This window comes from Heptranchias perlo, chromosome 31, assembly GCF_035084215.1.
Source record: "Heptranchias perlo isolate sHepPer1 chromosome 31, sHepPer1.hap1, whole genome shotgun sequence".
Classification (NCBI taxonomy): domain Eukaryota; kingdom Metazoa; phylum Chordata; class Chondrichthyes; order Hexanchiformes; family Hexanchidae; genus Heptranchias; species Heptranchias perlo.
Genome location: NC_090355.1, coordinates 25,905,718 through 25,930,185, shown reverse-complemented (window position 1 = coordinate 25,930,185; position 24,468 = coordinate 25,905,718). Strand labels below are relative to the sequence as shown.

The window sequence follows — 24,468 nt, the reverse complement described above, 5'->3', positions numbered from 1 at the left end:
ACACTTATGAGCACCTCAAAGCCAAACACAACTCATGACACAACAATCCATTATGCATTATCAGATTTATGGAAGCACATTCATCTGGGACACAGACTTTTAGCATCATCTCAAACTCACAACGGGGTTTCAAGCTCAGGTACATCATGTTAGCCACGCTGACCAAAAATATTACTAACAGACATTTCATATGAAGTTTGAGAACAGCTTTTTATACTACAGAGGCTGACTCTGTACTGCCCATCTTTCTTTGCATTACACCAATGTCCATAGATCCCAAATAAGGCGAGACAAAAAGTGTTACTTCAGGCCAAACAAAACCTTGTAATGTTTGTTGTCTAATCTCACTTCATTTGAATAACTAAGAACTGAGTGCCTGAAGGCGAACTATAATTTTAAAATAGATGACACACTGTAGATACTTTATAAGCTATTTTTAAAATGGTGTATTTCCCTCAGAAATAAAGACTAATTGCATATGTCTGCATTCTGTTTAAGGAACTTTTTATGTAAAATCAGAAACTTGCAAGTGTGCAGCGTAAAATAGAGCATTATGATGCTTCACAGCAGCAGTGCTGCATTATTGCGGCAAGAACCACTGAAACTTGCATAATGAGGGGAAGGAAGTGTGAATCTCAGTTAAATCTGGGTTTGAACTCACAGCTGTCCAGTTAAGATCCCCAACATTGCACCTTAGCCACATGGAAACTTTCCACGAAATTATCGGCCGAAGATTTGGCATTCTGTACCACCGATTATATTTTGTTAACTGTATAGAGAATCATGAAAATTTCAGGACAGGATGCCACTTGGTCCATAATGCTTCGGCTAAATCCATTCCAATCCCAAACCCCTGCTCTTTCCACATTCTTTTTGGTATTTTTCTTTTTTTTAAAAAAAGTGACCTATTTCACTCTTAAATATTATTATTAACTCAAAGTCATACCAGTTCATTCTTCGTCTCCAGCTCTCTCTCCAGCTCTTTGCAGTTGCTCTTCTGTTGTTGGTGTTCCTGTTTAAGTGATTTGTTCAATTGTTCTTGTCTTCTGACGTTCTCTATTGCCTTGGATTGCTCCTGTTCCATCTTCTCAATCTCCTTCATCTTCCTTTCGAGTTCCTTCTCAAGGTTCTCTAGTTCTTCTGCATCGACAAAGCAAAAACAAAACTGCTTGTAAGCACAACGAAGGCCATTTCTCTGGCCTTAACATTGACTTTAATAACCTCAGACATTAACTATAGTGCCCACTGCTGATATAGGATGGGTGTGTTGGCATTTGGGGAAGGGGATGCCGGAAGGAGCTTGAGGTGGAAAACAGTGGTTGGAACACCATACTGACTGAGGGGGAGGTGGGGGGTGCATCTGAAACCTTGGTGCTGCCTTGGTTTTTTTTTCTTCTCAGGCTGCTGGATCTTGTGCACTTTGCCAACTTCTACTGTTTCCAATTCCTACCCCAGTCACTGCCTCAGCTATTCACTGGCACGTTCTCGGTGTCTCTTAAATGCTTTAAATTTTTTTATTATTCTTCTTATTTTCTCATGTTAATAGCACTTCAGTATTTAATATTATCTATTTTCAGGTCATTCTATGCATATTTCCTCTCTCATATGTGTTTATTCTTTATTTCCCTTTCCTCCTCTTCCCTTTGTTCTGTTCCTTTATGGATGCTGTTCATCTTTAATTTTGTCCAGTTCTAATGAAGGGTTACATCTGAAATGTTAACATCTGTAGAGAGAATAGACAAGTTAACAGATCTGCTGAATGTTTCCAGCATTTTCTGTTTTTGTTTCAGATTTTCAGCATTTGCAATTTTTTTGCTTTTTATCCATTTTTGAAAATGTAGTTTAAAAAGAAGAAAATGTTAGTTGCATGTTCCACAGGTTCCAGAAGATGGGTCTTTGATATTAAAATTCCATGTCTCTGGTTTAAACAGGGAGTCTTATCGTCAGTACCCCCTTTAAAAATCACAAGATATATAAATGACAACATTTATTTTATTAAAATGTTTTATTTCAACTGTAAGTACTGATGACATCATTTGGAGCACTGGCTGAGATGCTACTGAAATTAGCAGCGTAAGGAAGCTCAAACAGCCAAATGAAACAATTAAAATAAGAAAGATTTAAGCCCATAGATTAATATCTATGCGTACTAATAATAATTTAGCTCCCTGATAATTACAGGCTCTGTGACTCTTCCCAAACATATTCTCACAATTACATCATTAGAATTTACAGTTTAAGCAATTAAAAAAACTAAAAGAAAAAAATCAAAAGGGCTATGCACATTAATTGTAGGTTAAAAAGAAATCCATGAAAGGTGCAATCTGAAATGAAAACTGAAAATGTTGGAAATGCACAGCAAGTTGATCAGCATCATATGTTGGTTATATTTACTAGAATGATTCCAGGGATGAGGGACTTCAGTTACGTGGATAGACTGGAGAAGCTGGGGCTGTTCTCCTTCGAACAAAGAAGGTTGAGAGGAGATTTGATAGAGTTATTCAAAATCATGAATAGACAGAGAGAAACTGTTCCCATTGGCAGAAGGGTCAAGAACCAGAGGACATAGATTTAAGGAGATTGGCAAAAGAACCAAAGGAAACATGAGAAAAAACTTTTTTTTTTAAACACAGCGAGTGGTTGGAATGCACTGCCTGGGGGTGGGGGGGGGGGGGGGGGGGGGGAAGGGGCTGGGGCGGTGGAAGCAGATTCAATCGTGGCTTTCAAAAGGGAATTGGATAAGCACTTGAAGGGAAAAAAATTGTAGAGCTAAGGGGATGGGACAGGGGAGTGGGACTAGCTGGATTGCTCTTGCAGAGACCCAGCATGGACTTGACGGGCCGAAGGGCCTCCTTCTGTGCTGTAACCATTCTATGATTTAGAGGACCTAAAAGTAGACAAAGTGTACTTGACCACCAGATTTACATGGCTAATTTAGTTTCACAATTATTCAAACACAGTTGAATTATTAAGATAAAATCATACATGTTTCTGGATTTTTTTTTTACCTAAATGAAATCGTTCATGAGCTTCTTGCCTCTCCTGGATAGTTACTGGCTGTCCATCCAAGCAATTCAACGAACGTAAATGGTATATGACGTACAGTCGATAATGTGGAAGGCTAGCTAAAGGATTATCTGCCAGGGTTAGTGAAGTCAACTCTTTCAAAGGTTTCAGTTTAGCTACATCCTGGAGCTAAGCCATAAAACAGGAAAATTATTAGATCATCCACAGGAAATACATCTAACGTATTATCTATAAAGTCATTATGAGTAATCTTCTTACCTAAACAGAAGCATCATTTTGCCACTACAACAAACAAATTCAAACTGAAATGTCATCACATTATTTGTAATTGTTTTAAGAAGAATATAAGAAAATTATAGGTCCTTAGCACATAATGAATTCAGAGAGTTCCTGATCAACAAAAAGAAACTATTTTTAGTTCAATTTTACTTATTCCCTTGCCCCCTTCCGTCCAAATATTAAATGGAAAAGCACAAATTACAGATTATCTACATCCAAAAGATGTTCCAGTTATGTTGTTATGCCTAACAAAGTAATTTTCTTTACACACATGATGCACAAAGGCGCCTTTCACCCCAGATGCACAAGAGGTTTTTTTTTAATCCCAGTGCTTATACTGAATGTAGAATTGGGCCTTCAGTTATGTAGCTGGAGGAAAAAGAGCAGTCATTATAGCTGATATTGCAGGCAGAAGCGTAGATAAAGTTCAAAAATTCAGGTGCCACTCCTGACATTTTGAAATTCACATTATATCTGCTTTTGGAAGTTTTGGGTTTAATTTTACAAAGTTGTGTCTTACTTCCCAACTCACATTATCTAAAGTTCGGTCTTTTTAAACTACACTGCAGTTTTCTCTAATTTCATTTTCTTTGAAATGGATAGTATCTTATAATTGGGAACTGGTTGTATGCAGATTTGTTGGTTTTTGAAGCATGGAATACTGTATACTGTAAAAGTAAAGGAGAAATAGTACATGGATACATCTCTTAACCTACATGCCACAAATTACAACTTTTACATACTCCTTGACCCAATTTCTTTTTCAAAGATACAAATCCCAACAGACAATCTTCTATGAATATTGCAATATGCATAATTGAAATCCACACACCGATGTAATATTGTTCTGTTTGAGGTTGAGGACATGAAGGGATCGTAACTTCTTTCCAATCCAAGCAGGAATTTGTTCGATATCATTTCCAGCCAGATTAAGATTCTGAAGGTTCACCATGTGCTCCAGACCTTCAATTTTACTATATGCAAGAAAAAGTAGGTTCCAGCTTTTTTTTAAAAAAATTGATACATTAAATTTATCTGCTGACTAGGCATGTAAAGACAGTGTGAAGGCCCTCAACATAATCTAATTAGCAACAGAATAAAGATGTATGATTTATATTTATTAGGACCAATATGAGTGTTGTATAATCATGCAAGATCTACTGAAAGTTCATCAAATACTGAACATACAAATTACTGTTTGTTTTTTACTTTAATTCATCTGTTTAACCACACAGGTCTAATTTTGTTTATCCATTCACATTGTCTCACTGGTGAACGCACGACACATTTCTCTAGTTACTCACCGAATTCGGTTGTATGAAAGGCTAAGTTCACGTAGTTTAAACTGTTTGTCCAGTTTTTCTATTTTCTCAATCAAATTGTTGCTCAAGTTCAGGACCAGTAGTTTCTCGCATTTTTCCAAGTTTTCTATAAACTGAATATAAAATATTACGAATTCTTTAGCTAACAACACTAAGACTTAGAAAGTTAAGTACTGGTTTATTACTTTCCTTGATGACATTTACCCTCCAACGTATTGTCAGGATTTTCCCAATTTTTCTTTCCATAAGTTGGTTCTTTCTAGGACACAAGCTTTCTGCTGCCGAATGAGCAGGACCAGTCCTAGATCAAAACCGAGGTTGCACTTTGTCTTGCAGCCAAAGGGCAAATAATGGTAGCCCAATGAGGACTTTCCCATCTTCTTACAGGGAGATATATCATTTCTGCTTGATGCTCCCTGCGCACCATTACTTAGAACTAAACAGAAATGGAGAATTGATAAATGTTTTCTAAACCCTGGGTGCTACACTTTGCAGCTCCAACACACAGTACTGCTGAAATTAGATCCTGTATCTTTCATAAACTATTATGCTCTCAATTACAAGACATAGGACACTATTTTTATATCTGGTGCAACTCAAAACATAAATATTCTTCATTAATTGATTCATTAGATCAGGCCTATCCTCCATCACTTATCATCAGATAAAAGTACTGTAGTTTCATACTTTCAATAACAAACAATAATTAAGATGGCAGAATTATTCTGCAGAGCTATGAATGTTTTATATAAATTTTAAAAGTATTCTTTTATCTAGGTCAACCTTGTTACAAATTCTGAAATTTAATTTAGTGAAATTCGCCACATAGGGATTAAGACATTTATTTTGCACTCATGGTGAGTTTGAGCCCTGTTTGAAACAAATATTCGGACCCAATTAGCAACATATCCTGATTCATTCTTTTGTATACAGTCATATCACATACTGGGCAAAATTTAAAACCTAAACTGTATATCAGGGCTACAAGATACCAGCATGTAATAGTCACTGCATGTCATTTTTGAGACTAGCCACTGAGCTAATACAAAAACAGCCCTAAGTTTAAAAACGTGACCTTTTTTTTAATAAAAAAATTATCCCAATGGTTCAGATTTTGTGGCCACTCATTCTGCTAGGTCATAAAATGAATGCAAAGCCTCATACACAGCAATACATTTAGCAGAAGTGGAAATATGAATCTATAGAGGAGGATGTGATTCATTTTCCTGTTACTTACAGCTAGACAAGGATTGCATAAAATCCTTCAAGCTTGAGGAACAGAACCTCATCTTTCAATGAGGCACTTTACAACCTTTCCGGCCTCAACATTAAGATCAACAACTTCAGATCATAACCACCACTCCCATTTTCTCGCACAGCAGATGCTGGTAATGGTTCTGCTGTTGCCATTTACACCTCCTCTGCACCCATCTTGTACGAACATACGAATTAAGAGCAGGAATAGGCCATTTGGCCCCTCGAACCTGCTCTGCCATTTGATAAGATCGTGTCTGATCTGATTGTGACCTCACCCTACTTTCCCATCTACCTACTATAACCTTTGACTCCATTGTTAATCAGGAATCTATCTAACTCAGCCTTAAAAATATTCAATGACCCTGCCTCCACCGCTCTCTGAGAAAGGGAGTTCCACAGACTCACCACCCTCAGAGAAAAGATTTCTCCTCATCTCTGTCTTAAATGGGAGACCCCTTATTTTTAAACAGTGTCCCCCAGTTCTAGTCTCTCCCACAAGAGGAAATATCTTGTGTTTCTTTATTGTCCCATTACCACCCCCCTTTTGTCTTGCACCATCATCCCTTTTGTCATTTAATCACCCCTGCCCTCCACCCTATCACAGACTATCCCTTTTGTTCTTTCCTTTCCCCTGGATCCGTACTTGCTTATAAATTGTTAAATCTCTAACTTTTGAAAGGTGAACAATGAGGTCATCGACCTGAAACGTTCTCTGTTTCTCTCTCCACAGATGCTATCTGTTCTGCTGAGTCTTTCCAGCATTTTTTGGTTTTCATTGCATAAAATTAAGTGGCTAAACAGACAGACAAAGCAAATGATGGCATAGTAACACTACAGAAATAGGCCATATCCGATTTACAGCACCGGGAGTTATTGTAAACTAAATTATATAGAGCTACTGGAGGTTGTGTGTAAGAGGTATGACGAAAGATTGAGATTTAATTTCCACTACTATTAAATAAAGCCCAGAAAGACCAATAATAAACAGCTCCTGCATTTTTAATACTTATAAACGTATTTATAAGGAACTGTTGGATTTTTTAAAAAGTGCCTTTCTCTAAAATAGGGAAGGATGTACAAGTTACCCCGGGATAGCAGTTATTAAAGTGTGCTGTTAATCAAATCAAACCCTAACAACTGGATCCACAGCACAGAACTGTCTGCCAATGGTCTGCTGTTTTGCTTATCCAGTGCTTATTTTTTAAAAATACCTAAGTATAGAGACATTATGGAAAACAACAATGAGTGCACGATGCTCTGCACTAAGCTGGATGGAATTGGATAACGCAAAATGTTGTAGGAATCCCAAGACTAGAGGACATTGTCTAGATTGTCAAAATACCTGAACTACTACGAAAATCTTGACATTGTAGGTTTCCTATTGGAACACAAACTATTTCTTTTCAGCAACCTAGTTTAAGTCACATTTGGATCATTCTATCCTATGTTCTACCTTAAACTTTTTCCCTCCTTTCTTGGACAGGCAAAGGTTGAGAGACTGCACAGAATCAAAATGTTCCTGTTTTGACTGTTTTTTGATCAAATCCTCAGTGATGTATCGGACCCCTGGGCTTTTACTGACTGCATCTGGAAATAAGAGAAACAGATTCCAGAGTTTAGACTCAATCCTCATCTAATATACAATTTTCCTGCAAGAGCTGCCCCGAACTAAATAAGTACATCATTCATGATGTTTTCAAACAGTAAATTCTGAAGTGTGAATATTTTAGATTAGATTTAACAATTAAGGACCCATAGCTTTGATGTTTTCTCAGTTTTTCAATCCAGAACTGTAGATATTCTGAGCAGTAAACAGTGTTATTTCTTTTTTGGTTCTTCACAAGAATCTGATTTGCATTAATATGAAAAGTAAAATTCCAACTGAATTCAGTAAATAGATGCGACATCATTGCTTCTGTTGGATTTAAGTGGATTCAAGTGACTAAAATTAGAACAATAGTGGCATTTAAAAATAGTGTACATTTTAATTCAGACACACTGCACAATCTGATTGGGTGCAATTTGTGGCAGTTGAGCTGTGCAAAGCCATGCTCTGGTAATGCTGGAGTCTGTTCAAGAGCTGGAAGGAAGGTTCTTTTGGTCCATAGTCAAAGGAAGAGAGAATCAACATAGCTAAGCATGCATCATGAGGCAATGGAGAAAGACTGTGTGGGTCAGACAGCAGATGTTTTTAAAAGGACAAGTAAATGCAAACATGAATATGTGGTGGGCTGAGTTTGAGTATGTGGGAGTGCATCAGGCATTTAAAAAATTATGTAATCGGCCTTATTTGTTTTCTCCACTCATACACCAGTCTCTATTTGAGAAAGCAGGTAAATAACTTGTTGCCATGCTTTTGCCAATGCCGCTCTTCGGTCAATCATTACAAGGTACACAGAGAAAAAAAAATCATGCGGTAACTCTCCCCTTAATTTTTTTCCCTCTGCCTGAAGGGTAGCACCTTGCCTCTGCTCAGCACTTCCTCTAACAGCATAGCTGATACTGCGAATTCATTAAGTTGGGAATGCCAGGTATAAACCCAGCTGTTGTATCACTGTATCACAATTTAAAGTACCCACATAGTGCACCATACATTTTGCTAATTTTATTTATGCCACACCTTTCTGTAGAATAATGAAATAAATAAGCAACTTTAAATTTAAAAAATCTGGTAGTGAGCATAACCCCACAGATTAACAATCCATTATTACTTGTGGGTTATAAAATAACTACTTGCAATTAACACAACGGCCCAGATTTTCCTGCAATGGCAAGATTGGCGATTTACACTCTAAATTTAGCCATCTCGCACACTGATCTCACCACCGATAAGTTTCTCCATATTTTCCTGCATTTGTGATAAGAATACTCTGCTCCGAGAATGGCAGTGAAACTGAACACGGCATTTTTGCCGGCAATTCCATGAATACATCAACTGGGTAGCAATTTTAAGTTTGAAAATCATCTTTTAATGCAAATCCATAGTATGGCACTCATCCAGGAGGGCTACTCCCACCAGGACAATCTCTTCTCAGTAGAATCGGTCAGTCTCCATCCGTTTAGAGCACGAATGTAAGTATGGATGTGCTGAGCCTGTTCTCTAGCCTCCAATCTGCCCATGTTTAATCATTTGAGCAAGAAAGGTCTATTGGCTATAAAACACACTGCAGCGGTGTGAAAAATGGGGACAATCCAGCAATTGCAAAATCTCAATTGTTGTCAATGGGGTAAAAGTTGGAGGAAAATATGGAGTGCCATATGTGATGGTGAAGTCACTTACTCCATAGTTTCCTTTCTTTTGCGCCGTTCAAGGATCCCGACGACGTAGGCGTGGAATTATAATGGTGCAAGACTCCAGGAAAATCTGGGCTAATACCCTGGATTTGGATAGATTTTATAATATGCAACATCTAAATTCTTACTCTTTCCAGTCCAGTATGTAATGGCAGATTCGCTTTCACTTCCCTCACTGATGTCAAGTTGCTGCGCACAAGCACCTCTAGAATTGTATAAATCTGGAGTATGAGGCCTGCTGGCTGGGGATGGTGATCTAGTTCTTGGATTTATGACTGAGGAGACTGGGCTTTGCGTACCACTTTGAGAAGCTTGCGGTCTGCTGATTACCAGTTGTTGTGGAGTTCTCTTCCTCATGGTGTTAGCAGTACTCAACCATTGGGTGAAGTATAAAGGTTTTGCAATGTGATGAAAAACTGGAGTAAATCTGTATAGACAACAAAACAATAACTCATAAACCATGACATTTTAATGATAATCCTCTGAAAGCACACATCTCAAATAGCCTCTGTGTATACTCCTGAAATTTATTAATAGCAAAGTCAAAGTTGTAGCATGCCTTTTATGTTGCTATACATATTGAAACTTGTAACACAAGAAAAACATATAAGGGTAGATTTTCCTCCATACTGCACCTGGGGATTAGAAATCCCCAGGTGCAGGGAAGAGGAAAAATGGATGAAGACCCGTTATGTCAGGCCTACACCCCCATTGCATTGCTCTAGGATTTCCTGAAGCTTTCTCAGGATACATAACTGGGCTTGCGCCTTTCCACTCCCACAGCAGATGCGGGATCAGCATTAGTATTTTAGTGACCTGTTAGCAGTCTCCTGCTTCATTTTCTGATGAATCTAGTCATAGCGCCCCAGCAGAGGGACATCTGCCAAGAATTGGTGCAAGAGCATGTTGTTGGTCCCCTGCCAACCAGAGGGTCTGGTGAGGATCAAAGGGGCAGGCTAAAGACATGAAAGCTAGTGAAAAATGTTAATTTAATCCCCTGCCCCCCAACAGATGATTTTCAGTACTCTAGCCTTCTGATTTCTGCTCTCCAGCAACAGCCAGAAGGCCCCTATCCTGGTGGCCCAAAGCACAGCTGCAGGCCTAAGAGGCCTGAAGTTGCAGTCATACTTCCTCTCTGTTGACACAGATAGAAGTTGGGCCTGTGACTGGAGTCTGCCTGGGCCAGGTGCCTTGCTCCTACCGCAATGAACTAATCTACCTACATCCATGGATGTCCTCTGCTGCTTTGACGATTTTAGGTGCGCTGGCCCGTTTACTCCTTTTCACTATTCAGTCCCTTTACACCTCCATCCCTTACCAAAATTACTTTCAGAGCCTGTTTCTTCCTCAAGCAGTATTGCACCTGTTACCCATCCATCACTACTTGGCTGAATTTGTTCTCACCCTAACAACTGTGATATATTGAACATCCTTTGTTTCAATCCTACTCCTACCCCTTTCCTGACTTATTCCTACATTACACGGATGACTTTGACCATGTCCGTCCCATTTCTTGTTCTCACTCTGATCTTGAGAATTTCATTAACTTAACTTCCAATGTCCACTTTCTCCTAACCTGATTCTTTTCTGCCCTTCTTGGACTTCTCTCTCTGTATCTTCCAGCAATGAACTTTCCATTGACATCTATTAGAAATATAGAAACATAGAAAATAGGAGCAGGAGTAGGCCATTCGGCCCTTCAAGCCTGCTCCACCATTCAATATGATCATGGCTGATCCTCTATCTCAATACCATATTCCTGCTCTCTCCCCATACCCCTTGATGCCTTTTGTGTCTAGAAATCTAGCTCCTTCTTAAATATATTCAGTGACTTGGCCTCCACAGCCTTCTGTGGTAGAGAATTCCACAAGTTCACCACCCTCTGAGTCAAGAAATTTCTCCTCATCTCAGTCCTAAATGTCCTATCCCGTATCCTGAGACTGTGACCACTCGTTCTGGACCCCCCCAGCCAGGGAAAACATCCTCCTTGCATCCAGTCTGTCTAGCCCTGTCAGAATTTTATATGCTTCAATGAGATCCTCTCTCATTCTTCTAAACTCAAGTGAATACAGGCCGAGTCGACCCAATCTCTCCTCATATGACAGTCCTGCCATCCCAGGGATCAGTCTGGTGAACCTATGCTGCACTCCCTCTAATAGTAAGTATACCCTTTCTTAGGTAAGGAGACCAAAACTGCGCACAATACTCCAGGTGTAGTCTCACCAAGGCCCTGTATAACTGCAGTAAGACATCCTTGCTCCTATACTAAAATCCTCTTGCAATGAAGGCCAACATACCATTTGCCTTCCTAACTGCTAGCTGCACCTGCATGTTTACTTTCAGTGACTGGTGTACAAGGACACCCAGGTCCCTTTGTACATCAACATTCCCCAATCTATCACCATTTAAATAATACTCTGCCTTTCTGTTTTTCTTACCGAAGTGGATAACTTCACATTTATCCACATAATACTGCATCTGCCATGTATTTGCCCACTCACTCAACTTAGCTAAATCGCCTTGAAGCCTTTTTGCATCCTCCTCACAGGATGTATTCCCTGAAATATTGAAAGTTAATGAGTGATTTGATTGGGGTTTTTAGGATTTTGAAAGGAAGCGATAGGGTAGATAGAGAGAAACTTTTTCGGCTGGGTGGGGGGTGAGGGGGGGCAGGGGGAGGTCTAGGACAAGGGGACATAACTTTAAAATCAGAGCTAGGCCATTCAAAAGAGAAGTTAGGAAACACTTCTTCACACAAAAAGGTGGTAGAAGTGTGGAACTCTGTCCCACAAAAAGCAGTGGATGCTAGCTCAATTAATAATTTTAAATCTGCGATCAATAGATTTTTGCTAGCCAAGGGTATTAAGGGATATGATGCCAAGGCAAGTAAATGGAGTTAGGACACATGTTATGCCATGGTCTCACTGAATGGCAGAACAGGCTTGAGGGGCTGAATGACCTACTCCTGTTCCTATGTATTACAAGCCCACAGACTCCCACAATTACTTGGATTATTATTCTTCCCAATGTGACACCACCCTTTTCTCCATCTCCCTCATATCTGCTCTGATGAGTCCACTTTCACACCAGAGCTTCTGAAATGTTCTGCTCTTTCCTCAGTCAAGGCTTCCACTTGGCTGTAGTCCACAGGGCCTTTGACCATGTCCACCCCATTTCTTGTCCTTCTGCTCTCCCTCCTCTCAACAATGACAGGGTCCTCTTATCCTCACCTACCACTCCTCTGTTTCCTTCCTGTACCTTTTCACCACCTGAAGTATTTTCACACCCTTTTGTTCCTTTATGCTTTTTAATTGCTTCACTCAGATGATCTCCATATATCATCCACCAGTTTTCACCTCTTTACAGCTTTACAAAAAAAAACATGTTTGGGTATAGAACCCATTATTTCTCCCAAAACTCCATTCATGTTCAACAATCTGTACTCAACTATGTTGCTGCATCAGACTAAATAAACAAACACTGAATAATGTAAACATTTTTCTTAGATGTCATCACTTGCGTATTAGGATTCAAATAGTTTGTAACTTTGTGTGTATGTGTTTTAGTTGAAATGTTCAACAAAGTACAGTAAAGTGACAAACTGGGACCTGACCCACACATCTGTATGTCCTGGCACTGACTGAACTGTCTTTACTAAAACAAAGTGGAGAATCTTAAACTTTTATTTGCAGCGGAGGGAAAAGTGAAACAAGTTTGGTTGCTCTTGTTCTATGAAATTCACTTCCTTCAGGGTTAGCACAAAACACATTCTTTATGCTTATGTTAACAGATGACTGACAATACAATAGGAAGAAGAACAGAACAGGAAGAGGTTACAAAATATATTAAAAAAGAATGGTACAAAACAAGATTATAAACAGCAGTCAACACTCAATTGCATATCCTACAAACTCAGTCTTGCAGTACCTTATAGGATTCCCAGAGATATGCAACAGAATGTAGATATGAATAATCAATATTAGGCAATTAACAGGATTTCTGTGTTTATTGAAATTGTAAAAATGGCCACCAAGATTCTCCAAGAAAAAATGTGAAACGGAATGATACATGAATCTTAATGGCCATTCTGTTCCATGATTTATCTCATGGACAGGTAAAGAATTGGGGAGTGAACAGTCAGTAAAGAACATCAAGTCAAAGAAATGCAGTAGTAAATAGTAGTTTTTATATATTATAGCATTTATGGTATGTACACCAGTGAAAACACACAAAAAAGTAGAAAGTTGCATTTCCCCCCCATTTTTTTGATGCCTAGTACACAGGAAAATATGCAGGGAAAACAGAGTCAAGATGTAGGGAAGAAAGAAGATGTGAGTTACAGGAAAAACCTGATCAAATTAATAGACACTGAATACAACCATTCAACAACAGATCACAAAGATAAGTGTAAGCAAGGGAGGCCGTTTGCCATCTCACACTATTTAGAAAACTATGGTCCCCAGTCACAGCAACTAACTGCCACTTGAATGATCAGGAGTATGTGCCTCCGGTATTCTGTCTGGAAGATCTTTCCATGTATTGATCATTATGTGTAAATAAATGCTCCCTGAGACCCTGAACTTGGCTTTACTAGTTTGTTCCTATAAGACTGTTAGCAGCAAAAGTGTCAACATTTGATTGCATATCCTACAAACTCAGTCATCCAATATTTCATGGGATTCCCAGGGATATGCAAATATGATTTAGGAATTACTGCTGTGACCCAATCATTTCTGGTGTTTATAGAAACAGTGAAAATGGCTGCCAAGTACAGTCATTGGTTAACTCATTCTCTTGTGCCTAGGTCAGCAGAGTGAATGTAGTACTCAAGATGTAGCCAACTGTACAGCACTGTGCAGTTTCAGCATGACTGTCTTAGACTTACACCCCGTTGTAGTAAAACTCAACATCATATTAGCTTTGTTTATTGCTAATCCACAACAACTAAAAGTGTAAGTATTGAGACTACTATCACTCCCAGCACTTTCAGGCTCCCATCTAGTTAATCCAATACCATTAATTTGAGTAAATGTTTACTTATTACAATATGTAATATTTTGCACAAATCGATTTTGAAATTCAGATGACTGGGCTAAAATATAACCACACTGCAAATCTCTATGTAAGAAGCAATGCCTATTCAGTATCATGTGAGTCAACTGAGGCTGAACAAATCATTGCAAGATCAATAATTAACAATGCATAGCTGCCAACTCGCACTTACTTTGATTTAAACATGCAACCTAGTTTGATATATCTAACTCTTAAAAATAGACACAGCTCCATGTGTTTAAATGGGCTTGTAATTGGTCTTACTTCTTTTCCACACTGCCTGAGGAAGGGGAAAGCCCCCGAAAGCTTGTGGGATTAAAAATAAAATCGTTGGACTATAACTTGGTGTTGTAAAATTGTTTACAATTGTTAACCCCAGTCCATCACCGGCATCTCCACATCATTACTTCTTTTAAACCTGTTCCTAACAGTTGCCTGGTCTTGACAGCGACGAAATTGCACCGCATTAACGTTTGTATTTCACAAATATAATGGGGGGAATTACCTAATGCAGAACTTGAAATGAATCACTCCATTGATCATCATCGCCTCCTTCCATTTACTAATGTTTTCTAATTGTCCAACGTGCTAAAAGAAGTAACATACCTACATCGGAATTCGGATGTGCCACCGATTCAAGTCGAATCTTTTGTTTCAAAAATAATTGGCAAATTTAGGCCAATGCATCCGACATATCTCAGATTATTTTTTTTAAAGCCTTCTAAAGTTTAGTATTACAACCTGCTTGTTCAGCGAGAAGGCTTTCTTTCAGAGTTTGTGTGTTGGCTATCCGTTGACATGGTAACGGTTCTCCCTCCCCTGGACTTTAATTGATCAGATTCTGATACATAGCGAAATATGAATCATGATTTTAAAAAATAAAATTCTACTTTTACTTTCTTTTTCTTTTTCTCCTGTAAATGTACCTGTGCTGAATTCAGTTGGGACCGATTCAGTTGGTGATGGTTAGGCGAGACACAGAGCAGGAAGTGAATCCGTGGGACGACGCCATGTTTGTTTGTAGAGGAATAAGGGCGCGCGCTTTCTCGCGCTTCTTCCTTCCGCTATTCAAACGTGAACGGTTTTAACGGCCTTGTACACCATTTGCACAGCCTGCTTGACGAAGAAAGACTTCAGTATTTAAATAAGCAAAAACGAAACTGGAGGGAAAAAAATAGGAACATTTATGCGTGGAATGTTTAAGGAAAAGTAGAAGGAATTTGCCTGGAATATAAGAACACGAATGAAATGTAACCCATCAAATATGCAGTGGCAAACAGGGAAATAAAATGAGATAAAAGGAAATTGAACGTAAAAGAAAAGTAACAATAAATTTGGGGGGGGGAGAATATGAAAAATGCAAACAAGAAGAATGAAGAGAAAGTCGCAATCTTGTGGGATTTTCCTCTCCTCAGACGACTACATCCTCCACGGCCTATTGGAGTTCAGCAAGGCAGCATCGCATTCTGAGGAAACTGGGAGATGGGCCAATCCCTTAGATGTGCGATGTCATAATGACAGGAGACAAAGCAAGCACCTGGACATCTGAGCGGCAGAGACCTGTGTAGCTTATTGAGTGTTAGCTTAAACGGAAATAATTTAAATGGATAAAACAGACAGCATAAAATCATATATATAAAGCTGCACCATATATATAATCCATAAAGGTAGATGGGAGGGATTGTGTGTGAAGGGTGCAATAATTTGAAGAATGTAGATACTGCACAAGGGTAGGTAACCTATTGGAACATAAAGTATTATTTATACTAGGAGAACGAGAGAGGTCTTTACTGTAGTCCCGAGTCTCTGACCTCTAAGACAGTACAGCTGAAGGACTATTGGTCTGTGGCTATCAGGTCAACAGCATAATAATGATTAATGAACATGCCGACACTAGTTCATTTGGCAGCACTGCATTTGCTGTCAATAGAAATCTGTTTGGAGGATGTCTACAGGACAGCCAGTTGACTGACCTTATGAACAACCTTCTGCTTCCTTTGTCAGATAGGTGGTAACTAATATGAAAGGGGCAGTCTAAATTCTGAGGACTAAAACAGAAAAAAAATGCCAAGAACTCTGGAAGGCAGAGGAATGTTGAAAATTATATAATGCTCTATGGACATCAACACAATGCAAGCTACTTTCAAGAGTGAAAGAATAAATGAGAGATAAAACAGATGATCAAGTTAAGGGAAATTCAGAGTCCACCTTCAGAAGGAAACCAGTGAGTTCAGAGTATGACTCATCAGCAGACCAGATTAAATTATGCTGGTCAATGCAAAGCACCTGGATCTCACTGACTGAGCTGAAACCAGAGGCACTAAAAGTATTGATTTCCATGTCAAACAATTATGAGATTCAAAAGGGCTATTGTGAGTTGATTTACAACTAAATTTATATCCCAACTGGGAATTAGTACAAATCTGTGCAATTCAGTTGCCAAATTACTTTCATAAAGGATGGCATTAGAGGATGTTCTCCTATCTGACTTCATTGCTAGAGGGTCACGGAAAGTTAAAATAGCTGTAGATGTACCTGAGTGGAGCTAAGCTTCAATCCAATTCGAACAGGTATTGGAGATTTATTATTTTTATACAAGCTGACAGGAAAGAAACTGTTCAAGAGAAACAAGTGACAACCATCTAAACTTAACTAGGACTTCTCTATTGGTAGAGGAACTGCCAAATGGTCACAAATCTGAGTGGGCATGAAGCAGTACATAATATTCCTGCTGGAGAACAAAAAAATGCTGCTGTAGTGAGTTATGCAGGCATTTAAAAGTCTCAGGAGTGAACTAGGATCATATAGATGGTCGTGCCATTTTGGCACTATGCTATTACAAATGTCTCAGAGGTGTGGCCCATCTTGTGGCTCCCCCAGAACGTGATCCAGCCTAGCTCTAGTCTGTGGAAAATGCTGGCTGATGAAAGAAACAAATTTTTCTCTCCTTTTCTGAAGGCAATGGCTCATCCTTGGATGTAGTTTTCTGGGCACCAGAAGCCATGCAATTGTGATTGCGAACAATCTTCTTTAGTGGAATGTGTTTGGGGAGATAGGTTTGTTGCAATATGATTGTGAATAATTAAAGTACAAAATAATGAATTGGAAAGGATAAAAAAGTCTTAACCAATGAACATAAAAACATAAGAAATAGGAGCAGGAATAGGCCATACGGCCCCTCGAGCCTGCTTCGTCATTCAATAAGATCATGGCTGATCATCTAACTCAACTCCACTTTCCCGCCCTATCCCCATATCCCTTGATTCTCTTTGTGTCCAAATATCCGTTGATCTCAGTCTTGAATATGCTCAACGACTGAGCATCCACAGCCCTCTGGGGTAGAGAATTCCAAAGATTCACAACCTACAGGGCAGGACACGAGGCGAAGGGCCCAGTCCCACAGAGCAGGGCACCAGGCAAAGGGCCCAGTCCCACAGAGCAGGGCACCAGGCAAAGGGCCCAGTCCCACAGAGCAGGGCACCAGGGGAATGAGAGAGAAGAAAATAATTGACAGCATGGTGACAATATGTACAAGAAATGTTATTATAAATAAAAATGGTTGTCAAAAGAAAAATATGCATAGATGCATGCAGGATATTTATTGTAGAGACAAATATTTAAAAAAGCATATATAACCAATACCTGAGTCTAGAGTTTTTTTTGGTTATGATGTAGTTGGTTGTGCTTTATTTGGTTATTAAAGGCGCTCCAAACTAGTAGCAAAATTACCTCAAGTTTTTAAGATTAACATTGACATCTTAAGGGAATGGTAAAAACCCTCCTGACAGAGGATAAATCTGAGTGACATCTGAAGAGCCAAAATAAGTTTTGGGTCACTCAACATAGTGGGAGATTGCCACCATAAAACCCCTTCCTTTGGAAGTCACACAGGATCTTAAGAACCTATGGATGCAGGTAAAATATTGTCCTATTTCTCAGAGTATTTTATAATAGGGGACATCGATAAACTTATTTAATTGAATAATTGGCACTGATTATTACTGGGAAAGTCCTTCATTGGTGATGGGAAGAAATCCATTTTCAAGAGACTTCTTGAGAAAAAAAGATTTTATATGATAATTTGCTGCATTGCCTTATCCTTACAATTTTGTAGAACTCCAAAGTTTAATGTCCAATGCCATGCTGCTTCAAACTAAATAGTACTGGCATCCTTCCAAAAGGAATCCAGCAATTTTTACATCAATAGTTAACTGCAGAATTGAACAACAGCAATTTAGAAAGGTTGGCTGCCTAATTGGTAAACATGGACTGACAGAATTACTCGGGTTCAGGGATAGAACCCGAGGTGTCATATTGAAGAAAGTGTGGACATTGTTAACTCACTAAGCTTAAAAGGGAAAAGTAACTACCAAATACTTGATAAGCAGCGTTTAAATATAGCATTAACACACAGAACAGAGAAGGTACATATTGAAAAATGAGGAAGTAAGAAGTTATTTAATAGGGCTACTGTACACATATATGTCACAATTTAGTATGCTTGTAAACAGTGCAGAAATCATTAGGAAACTTTTCTATATATGATGATAATTTAAACCTATCTGGACATCTCCCTGCTGTATATGCAGTAACCCTTCTGGCTGGTATACAGTCTTAAATAGCTGTGGATAGACAGTAGTCTTAGTATAATTGATATTTAATTATGGATAGGAAGTAACAAACATAAAAAAATAAACAGCCATTTAAAAAGAATTCTGTAATAATGAAAGAAAACACAAATCTAAAGTTTAGCTAATAAAGGTCTCTTTCTTTTTAAAAAAAAGTTGTTTGCTGGTCTCGGCTCTCCCAAACCATGCAGCATTCCCAACATTATATTCTGGAGAGTCCTATTTATCTAGAAATTGTAGTTATCTCTTTGATTATTGATTTAGTATGATGATTAATTGTAATGCCAATCATAATTAGAAAATAGGGTCAAACTACTCAGAGCAATTAGCTTTAGAGGAACTACAGAGAGCCCCACATTGCAAAATATATTCAGTAGAATAATTTTTTATGATATAAGAACAAGTAGTTTTCTGTAATATTTGCTAAATTGTATAAAAGTATGAATCCAATGTAGCTAAATATCATGATATCATGATAATGCTATATTAAGTCCATGTTTACCAATTAGGCAGCCAACCTTTCTAAATTGCTGTTGTTCAATTCTGCAGTTAACTATTGATGTAAAAATTGCTGGATTCCTTTTGGAAGGATGCCAGTACTATTTAGTTTGAAGCAGCATGGCATTGGACATTAAACTTTGGAGTTCTACAAAATTGTAAGGATAAGGCAATGCAGCAAATTATCATATAAAATCTTTTTTTCTCAAGAAGTCTCTTGAAAATGGATTTCTTTCCATCACCAATGAAGGACTTTCCCTCTGGAGGGTGAGAAATTATCTAAACTTGAACTTGAGAAGTGAGTACAGTACTGATTTGCAGGAGCCCAAATTGTGTAATAATTTGTTTGGTTATAACATTTAGCATAGCTGTATTTGCAGAATTCTGTTACTAAGGATTCTACAAAATGCCGTGCTAGCCGCAGTGCCATTCTTATTTTGTACATGGTAATGAGAAAAAAGCTGTCAAAATTATTTTACTTTTCTCAACTTTAGACCACTTGTAGCTGAAGTTAGCATTATATTTTTGAAATTAGTAGCTTGCCAGTGACATGTGGTGGGAAATATGATATCCAGTAATCACCGCATACAGCAGCTATCTAAGATAGAATTTTTCTCCAGCCATACGAAGTAGAGGAAAATTCTCTACTGCTGTAAAACAGCCTAGCATTCCTATTATTATCTGCTATTTGCAGAAATACAAAAATTACAGAAGCAAGTTATGGTACAATTTTATACAGCAAAAGATTGGTCACTATTATATTGTGGCCATAGCATTTTTCTACACATCCAATACAGATGTGCTTGACCACTTAATTGTTTTCTCAATTTTTGTAAAGTTAAAGGAAGAACATTATATTCAGTTTAATCATTCACAAAATGTCTTGCTCAATCCCTAAAGTGAGCACTTTCTACCAGATTAATTTATTATTAACCTAAAATAAATAGTGACAAAATTCACCAATAAACTCAGATAAGTGGTTTCCAGTAACTATAACCTTTGATTTGACTCAGCACAGTTTTGACCGAATCGTTCACTTTGTAATGGTTTAAAAAACATCTGAACATGAAACTTCTTTTCATAATTAGTTTTGTGGCTCTGTTTAGAAGCAACCTTGGGCAAGAACGCACGTAAGCACTTTATTTTAACGTCCTTGCAGAAAATATTCTTACTTTGTGAATAATGTGCTTCCCAAAAATAATAATCACTTAATAGGATTTTTTGTTCTATAGGTATTAATTTCGAACCTAAATTTCTAGTGTTCTTTTAACTATAAGAAAGTACTTTTCAAAACCTGACATTGCTCAACTTTATATTTTTTGTATGAAACCTACAAAATCACTTCAGCAATTGTGTAGGACATGAAACAGAATGAAGCTGTATGATCAGAATGTGTTCTGAAGTGTAAACACTTCAAAATTTTGAATCTTTTCAAATAACATTTTTTCATCTGAACATAACTGTGTCTGCATAAGTACGGAAATATCTTCAAGTTTTGTTAATCTAAGAATGCCACAGTAGGATTCAGTTATGCTAATGTGCTATAACACATATAGGCCCTTATTTTCAAATGTTCTTTTGAAGTTGCAGAGGCGTTAGGTAATTTTTACAAAAGTCCAATAAAATCCTAACCTTCAAAAATTAGTGTGGACACATTGTCTATGTAAATGTGCCTGAATGATGTGGTACCACATACATGTATAGAATTCACCCCTTTTTATCTATTATATCAAATATGTGCATTTGACTTGCATTGTAGTTAAATGCATTTGTTGGCATGTTGTTTGACTAATTAGCTATAATTGATAAACTCAATTTGACTATCTTTTTGTAGGTACCTTGTTACAGCACCTAAAGCCCTTAGAGTTGGAGCATCTGAGACTGTGGTGATTCAAGCATATGGATACACAGATCAGTTCTTTATCTCAATCATTCTAAGAAGCTATCCAGATAGGGCAAAGACTTTTTCAAAAGGAAGAGTTGCACTAAATGCAGAAAATGGATTTCAAAGCTCTGTGAAGCTGACTGTAAGTCTGTTTTCTTATTGCTTTGATCATTAAGGAAAACTATGACAATATGTTTTGTGATATCTCCTTGAATCCGTGCATAGTTTGATCTGATTTATTATTTTATGACAACATGAAAATTGCAAGTTCAGACTGATCACTCTGAATTAAATGAGTAAATGAGAAATTTAGAATAAAACACTTTACCCAGCCAATGATGCAAAGCATATGGTGACTTCTGGGCATGTGCTGCCATGTTATCTGCTGTGCCTATGCCACCAAGGAAACTTTTTAAATTTGTTTTAGCTCACCTTCCCCATGGCAGTCCTTATGGACAATATCTGCCTTTTCAATTTTTCCTATACAGAATGTTTGCAGCTCTATCTTTCCAATAGCTAAGGATCTTGAGTGTCATTGATCCAGATATTACACTTACAGATAATGCTGTCCATAAATTAATCTACCTACTCTTACTAGTTTGCATTTTGTATCACAGCATGAAGACTAGGGAAGTATTTGCCAGCAACTGTAATAATGTTTTAAATGTAACTGTTTGTATGTTATTATGAAATTCCTTTAAACAAAATACCTAAAGAAATTAACCACTTTATACTTCAGCGTGGTTTGTCAATTAAAGTTAATTTTTACACTCCCCCTCAATTTTCTTCTCTCCTTTCCTAAAGGTGGCCTACTCATGCTGGGATATGGTTTCATTGGCACTGATAGCTCTCTGGATGCCTTGCCTAAGTGTCCATGTCGAGTAACAGCAGGATTAGACTTGACTGTGAGACCTCACTCCCACGTCATCATAGTCAAATAGCATGCTGTTATGCACTGTCTAGGTTCACAGATGAGGAATGGTGTTTGTGCAAGATTCGGAGCGTACTCATGGAACTCACGCTCCCAGCATTAGTGAAGAGAGGGGAGAGAAAAGGAGAAATTTTTTGGAGAAAAAGAAAATAATGTTTAATGCTGTAATTACAAAGAGCTTAGGCTAAAAGATCCAGAAAAGAAATCAATTTTCCTGCTGCCCAGTTCTTGTTTCCATTCATTCCAATGAGTTGAGCTGCAGAATATTGTTATAAACTGAAAGCATATGTGGAAAAATGAAGTTTGAAACCAGATTTGTTAGGATTTAAACACTCTTTCAATGATAAACCATTCATTTTTGTGGAATACTGAAAAGTCCAATACTCAAATCTTGAAGTGCATTACATCTTAAAAATATTAGCAACACTATGTTGCATATTATCAAAAATTAAAGATATGTATAATGGTTGAAATAATAATAATCAGAAGAAATAATTGTATGTCTGCAAAAAAAATCTTTTTTTTAAACAGATCTTACCAAAAGACTTACCTAAAAAGAAAGATGAAAAACAATATGTCTACCTACAAGCACTTTCTACAGATTTTACTCAAGAGGAGATAGTGCCAGTGTCCTTACCAGAATGGATTACTCTTCATCCAGACTGACAAACCTGTTTACACTCCTGATCAGTCAGGTACCACTTTTAATCTTCATTTTCTATCTGCAAATTCTCTCTTCAAACAGACAAATTTTACATTATATAGTTGGAACCTCTCACTTTGTTTGATTATGTTCATATTCAGCAGTCGACTCCTGCCCATAAGATCTGGGGTTAGATTTTTGGCTTCATTACCTAGGTGGTAAGCTGTTGGGGTGAATCGCGCACATCTTTATACAGCCTGCCTGATTTTTATTGTATTGATTTCAGAGGTGCAAGTGGGTTCCACCTAGTAGTTGGAGGCACAAGAGGGGGTAGGAGGTACAGGCTAGGGAAGCAGCCTGGACCCCTGAAGAAATGGTGGCGAGCAGGCACCAGGTTTTCCAGCTGCATGAGGCAGACGGGTGCCAGAGATGTGTCCACAGTGCACAGGCACCCGATGGCCCCATGTACGTTAGGTGGGGTCAATCTGGAAGGGCACAGCTGGGGTGCATTGCTATTGTAACCATCAGTCTCGAGGCCTCCGGATTTTTGGGGTCATGGTTCTTGCTCACTGCAGACACTTTAGGATGAGCACAAGAAATAGAGTGAAAAATCTTGGCAGTGGAACCAGAGAAGATTTCATAATATACAGCAATTTGTAAACTTGAAAACTGCAATCTCATTATATCCTTTTGCTTTTATTCAAATATGCTTCTTCCGGTCTTTTTATCTGCAGTGAAAATTCGAATTTATTCTCTGAATGAAGAACTCAAACCAGCCAAAAGACCAGTTGCCATTACTTTTAAGGTGAGTTCTTTAAATTTAGAAAATAACTACTCTATTGGTGTTCAGTAAAAGATTTGTGATTGTAAAACCTGAATTTATACCAAAATGTAATGCAATGGCAGCATATATCTGACATAAAAATAAGTATAAAGCTGCTAACTTTAGGCATAATTGCAGAAAGGGTGGCCTGGTGGACAGCATGTTGCTGTACTAGGATATTTTGAAACTCTGTGACCTTTATAAACGCTTTGTTATAAAGTTGCCTTTTATAAAGCATTTCTGAAAATTGTCTAAATCTTAAAGAAGTAAATTGAAAATATAAATAATTGTATTTGTTTTGCAAATAAGGATCCAGAGGGAGTAAAAGTGGACTATATTGAACACGAAGATGTCACTTGGGAATAATCTCAGTACCTGACTTCAAGATTCCATCGAACCCCAAGTAAGTTGTTATTGTTACTGCTATTCAGCAACATGCAGAAGATACAGATTAAGTATTGCCAAGTTTATTTTTCTGGAAATTTGTATTCCTAGCATTAATTGTGAATTGTCAAATGATTTTAAGTTTTTCTTAATGACAAACTATTAGTTTTAAAAGAGTCTTCAGTATTCCATTATGTCAATCTGAAATAAATTGTGCAAAATTTCACATTTTGAATTGCCATGTTGGTCACTTAGCATAAAATGTGGCTTAATGATTCTGTTTCTGTGGTTGGGGATGAAATGCATTAATATTACCTTTGAACCCAAATTAATTAGCATGCAAGACATTACATTTCGAAAAAAAAAAAAAATTTGTGAAGAGAAAGGTTCCAGAACCCACTTATTATCAACTGATAGCCATACTTTTGATTCAATGGGCTTTGGA

At 37.8% G+C, this 24,468-nt stretch overlaps 2 protein-coding genes across 3 annotated transcripts in view; one reads left to right on the top strand and one right to left on the bottom strand.

Moving 5' to 3' along the window:
- cntrl (centriolin) overlaps positions 1-15,261 on the bottom strand; it is a 97,690-nt gene extending 82,429 nt beyond the window's left edge. Inside the window, exons 1-7 of one of the 2 annotated variants that reach the window (XM_067969763.1) lie at positions 15,158-15,261; positions 9,308-9,606; positions 7,339-7,472; positions 4,611-4,741; positions 4,139-4,280; positions 3,009-3,195; positions 947-1,140 (exon numbers count right to left, since the gene is read on the bottom strand). In XM_067969763.1, the coding sequence (XP_067825864.1) occupies positions 947-1,140; positions 3,009-3,195; positions 4,139-4,280; positions 4,611-4,741; positions 7,339-7,472; positions 9,308-9,536 (1,017 nt within the window). In that variant the 5' untranslated portion in view covers positions 9,537-9,606; positions 15,158-15,261. The remainder of the gene's footprint in view (positions 1-946; positions 1,141-3,008; positions 3,196-4,138; positions 4,281-4,610; positions 4,742-7,338; positions 7,473-9,307; positions 9,607-15,157) is intronic. The other variant, XM_067969764.1, reaches the window with a different exon arrangement.
- Positions 9,735-24,468, top strand: part of c5 (complement component 5) — a 95,590-nt gene continuing 80,856 nt past the window's right edge. Inside the window, 11 exon segments of the mRNA XM_067969425.1 lie at positions 9,735-9,872; positions 12,746-12,802; positions 12,970-13,037; positions 13,456-13,586; positions 13,984-14,131; positions 21,192-21,384; positions 22,705-22,806; positions 22,808-22,868; positions 23,551-23,621; positions 23,949-23,996; positions 23,999-24,042. Coding sequence (XP_067825526.1) covers positions 9,735-9,872; positions 12,746-12,802; positions 12,970-13,037; positions 13,456-13,586; positions 13,984-14,131; positions 21,192-21,384; positions 22,705-22,806; positions 22,808-22,868; positions 23,551-23,621; positions 23,949-23,996; positions 23,999-24,042 — 1,061 coding nt within the window.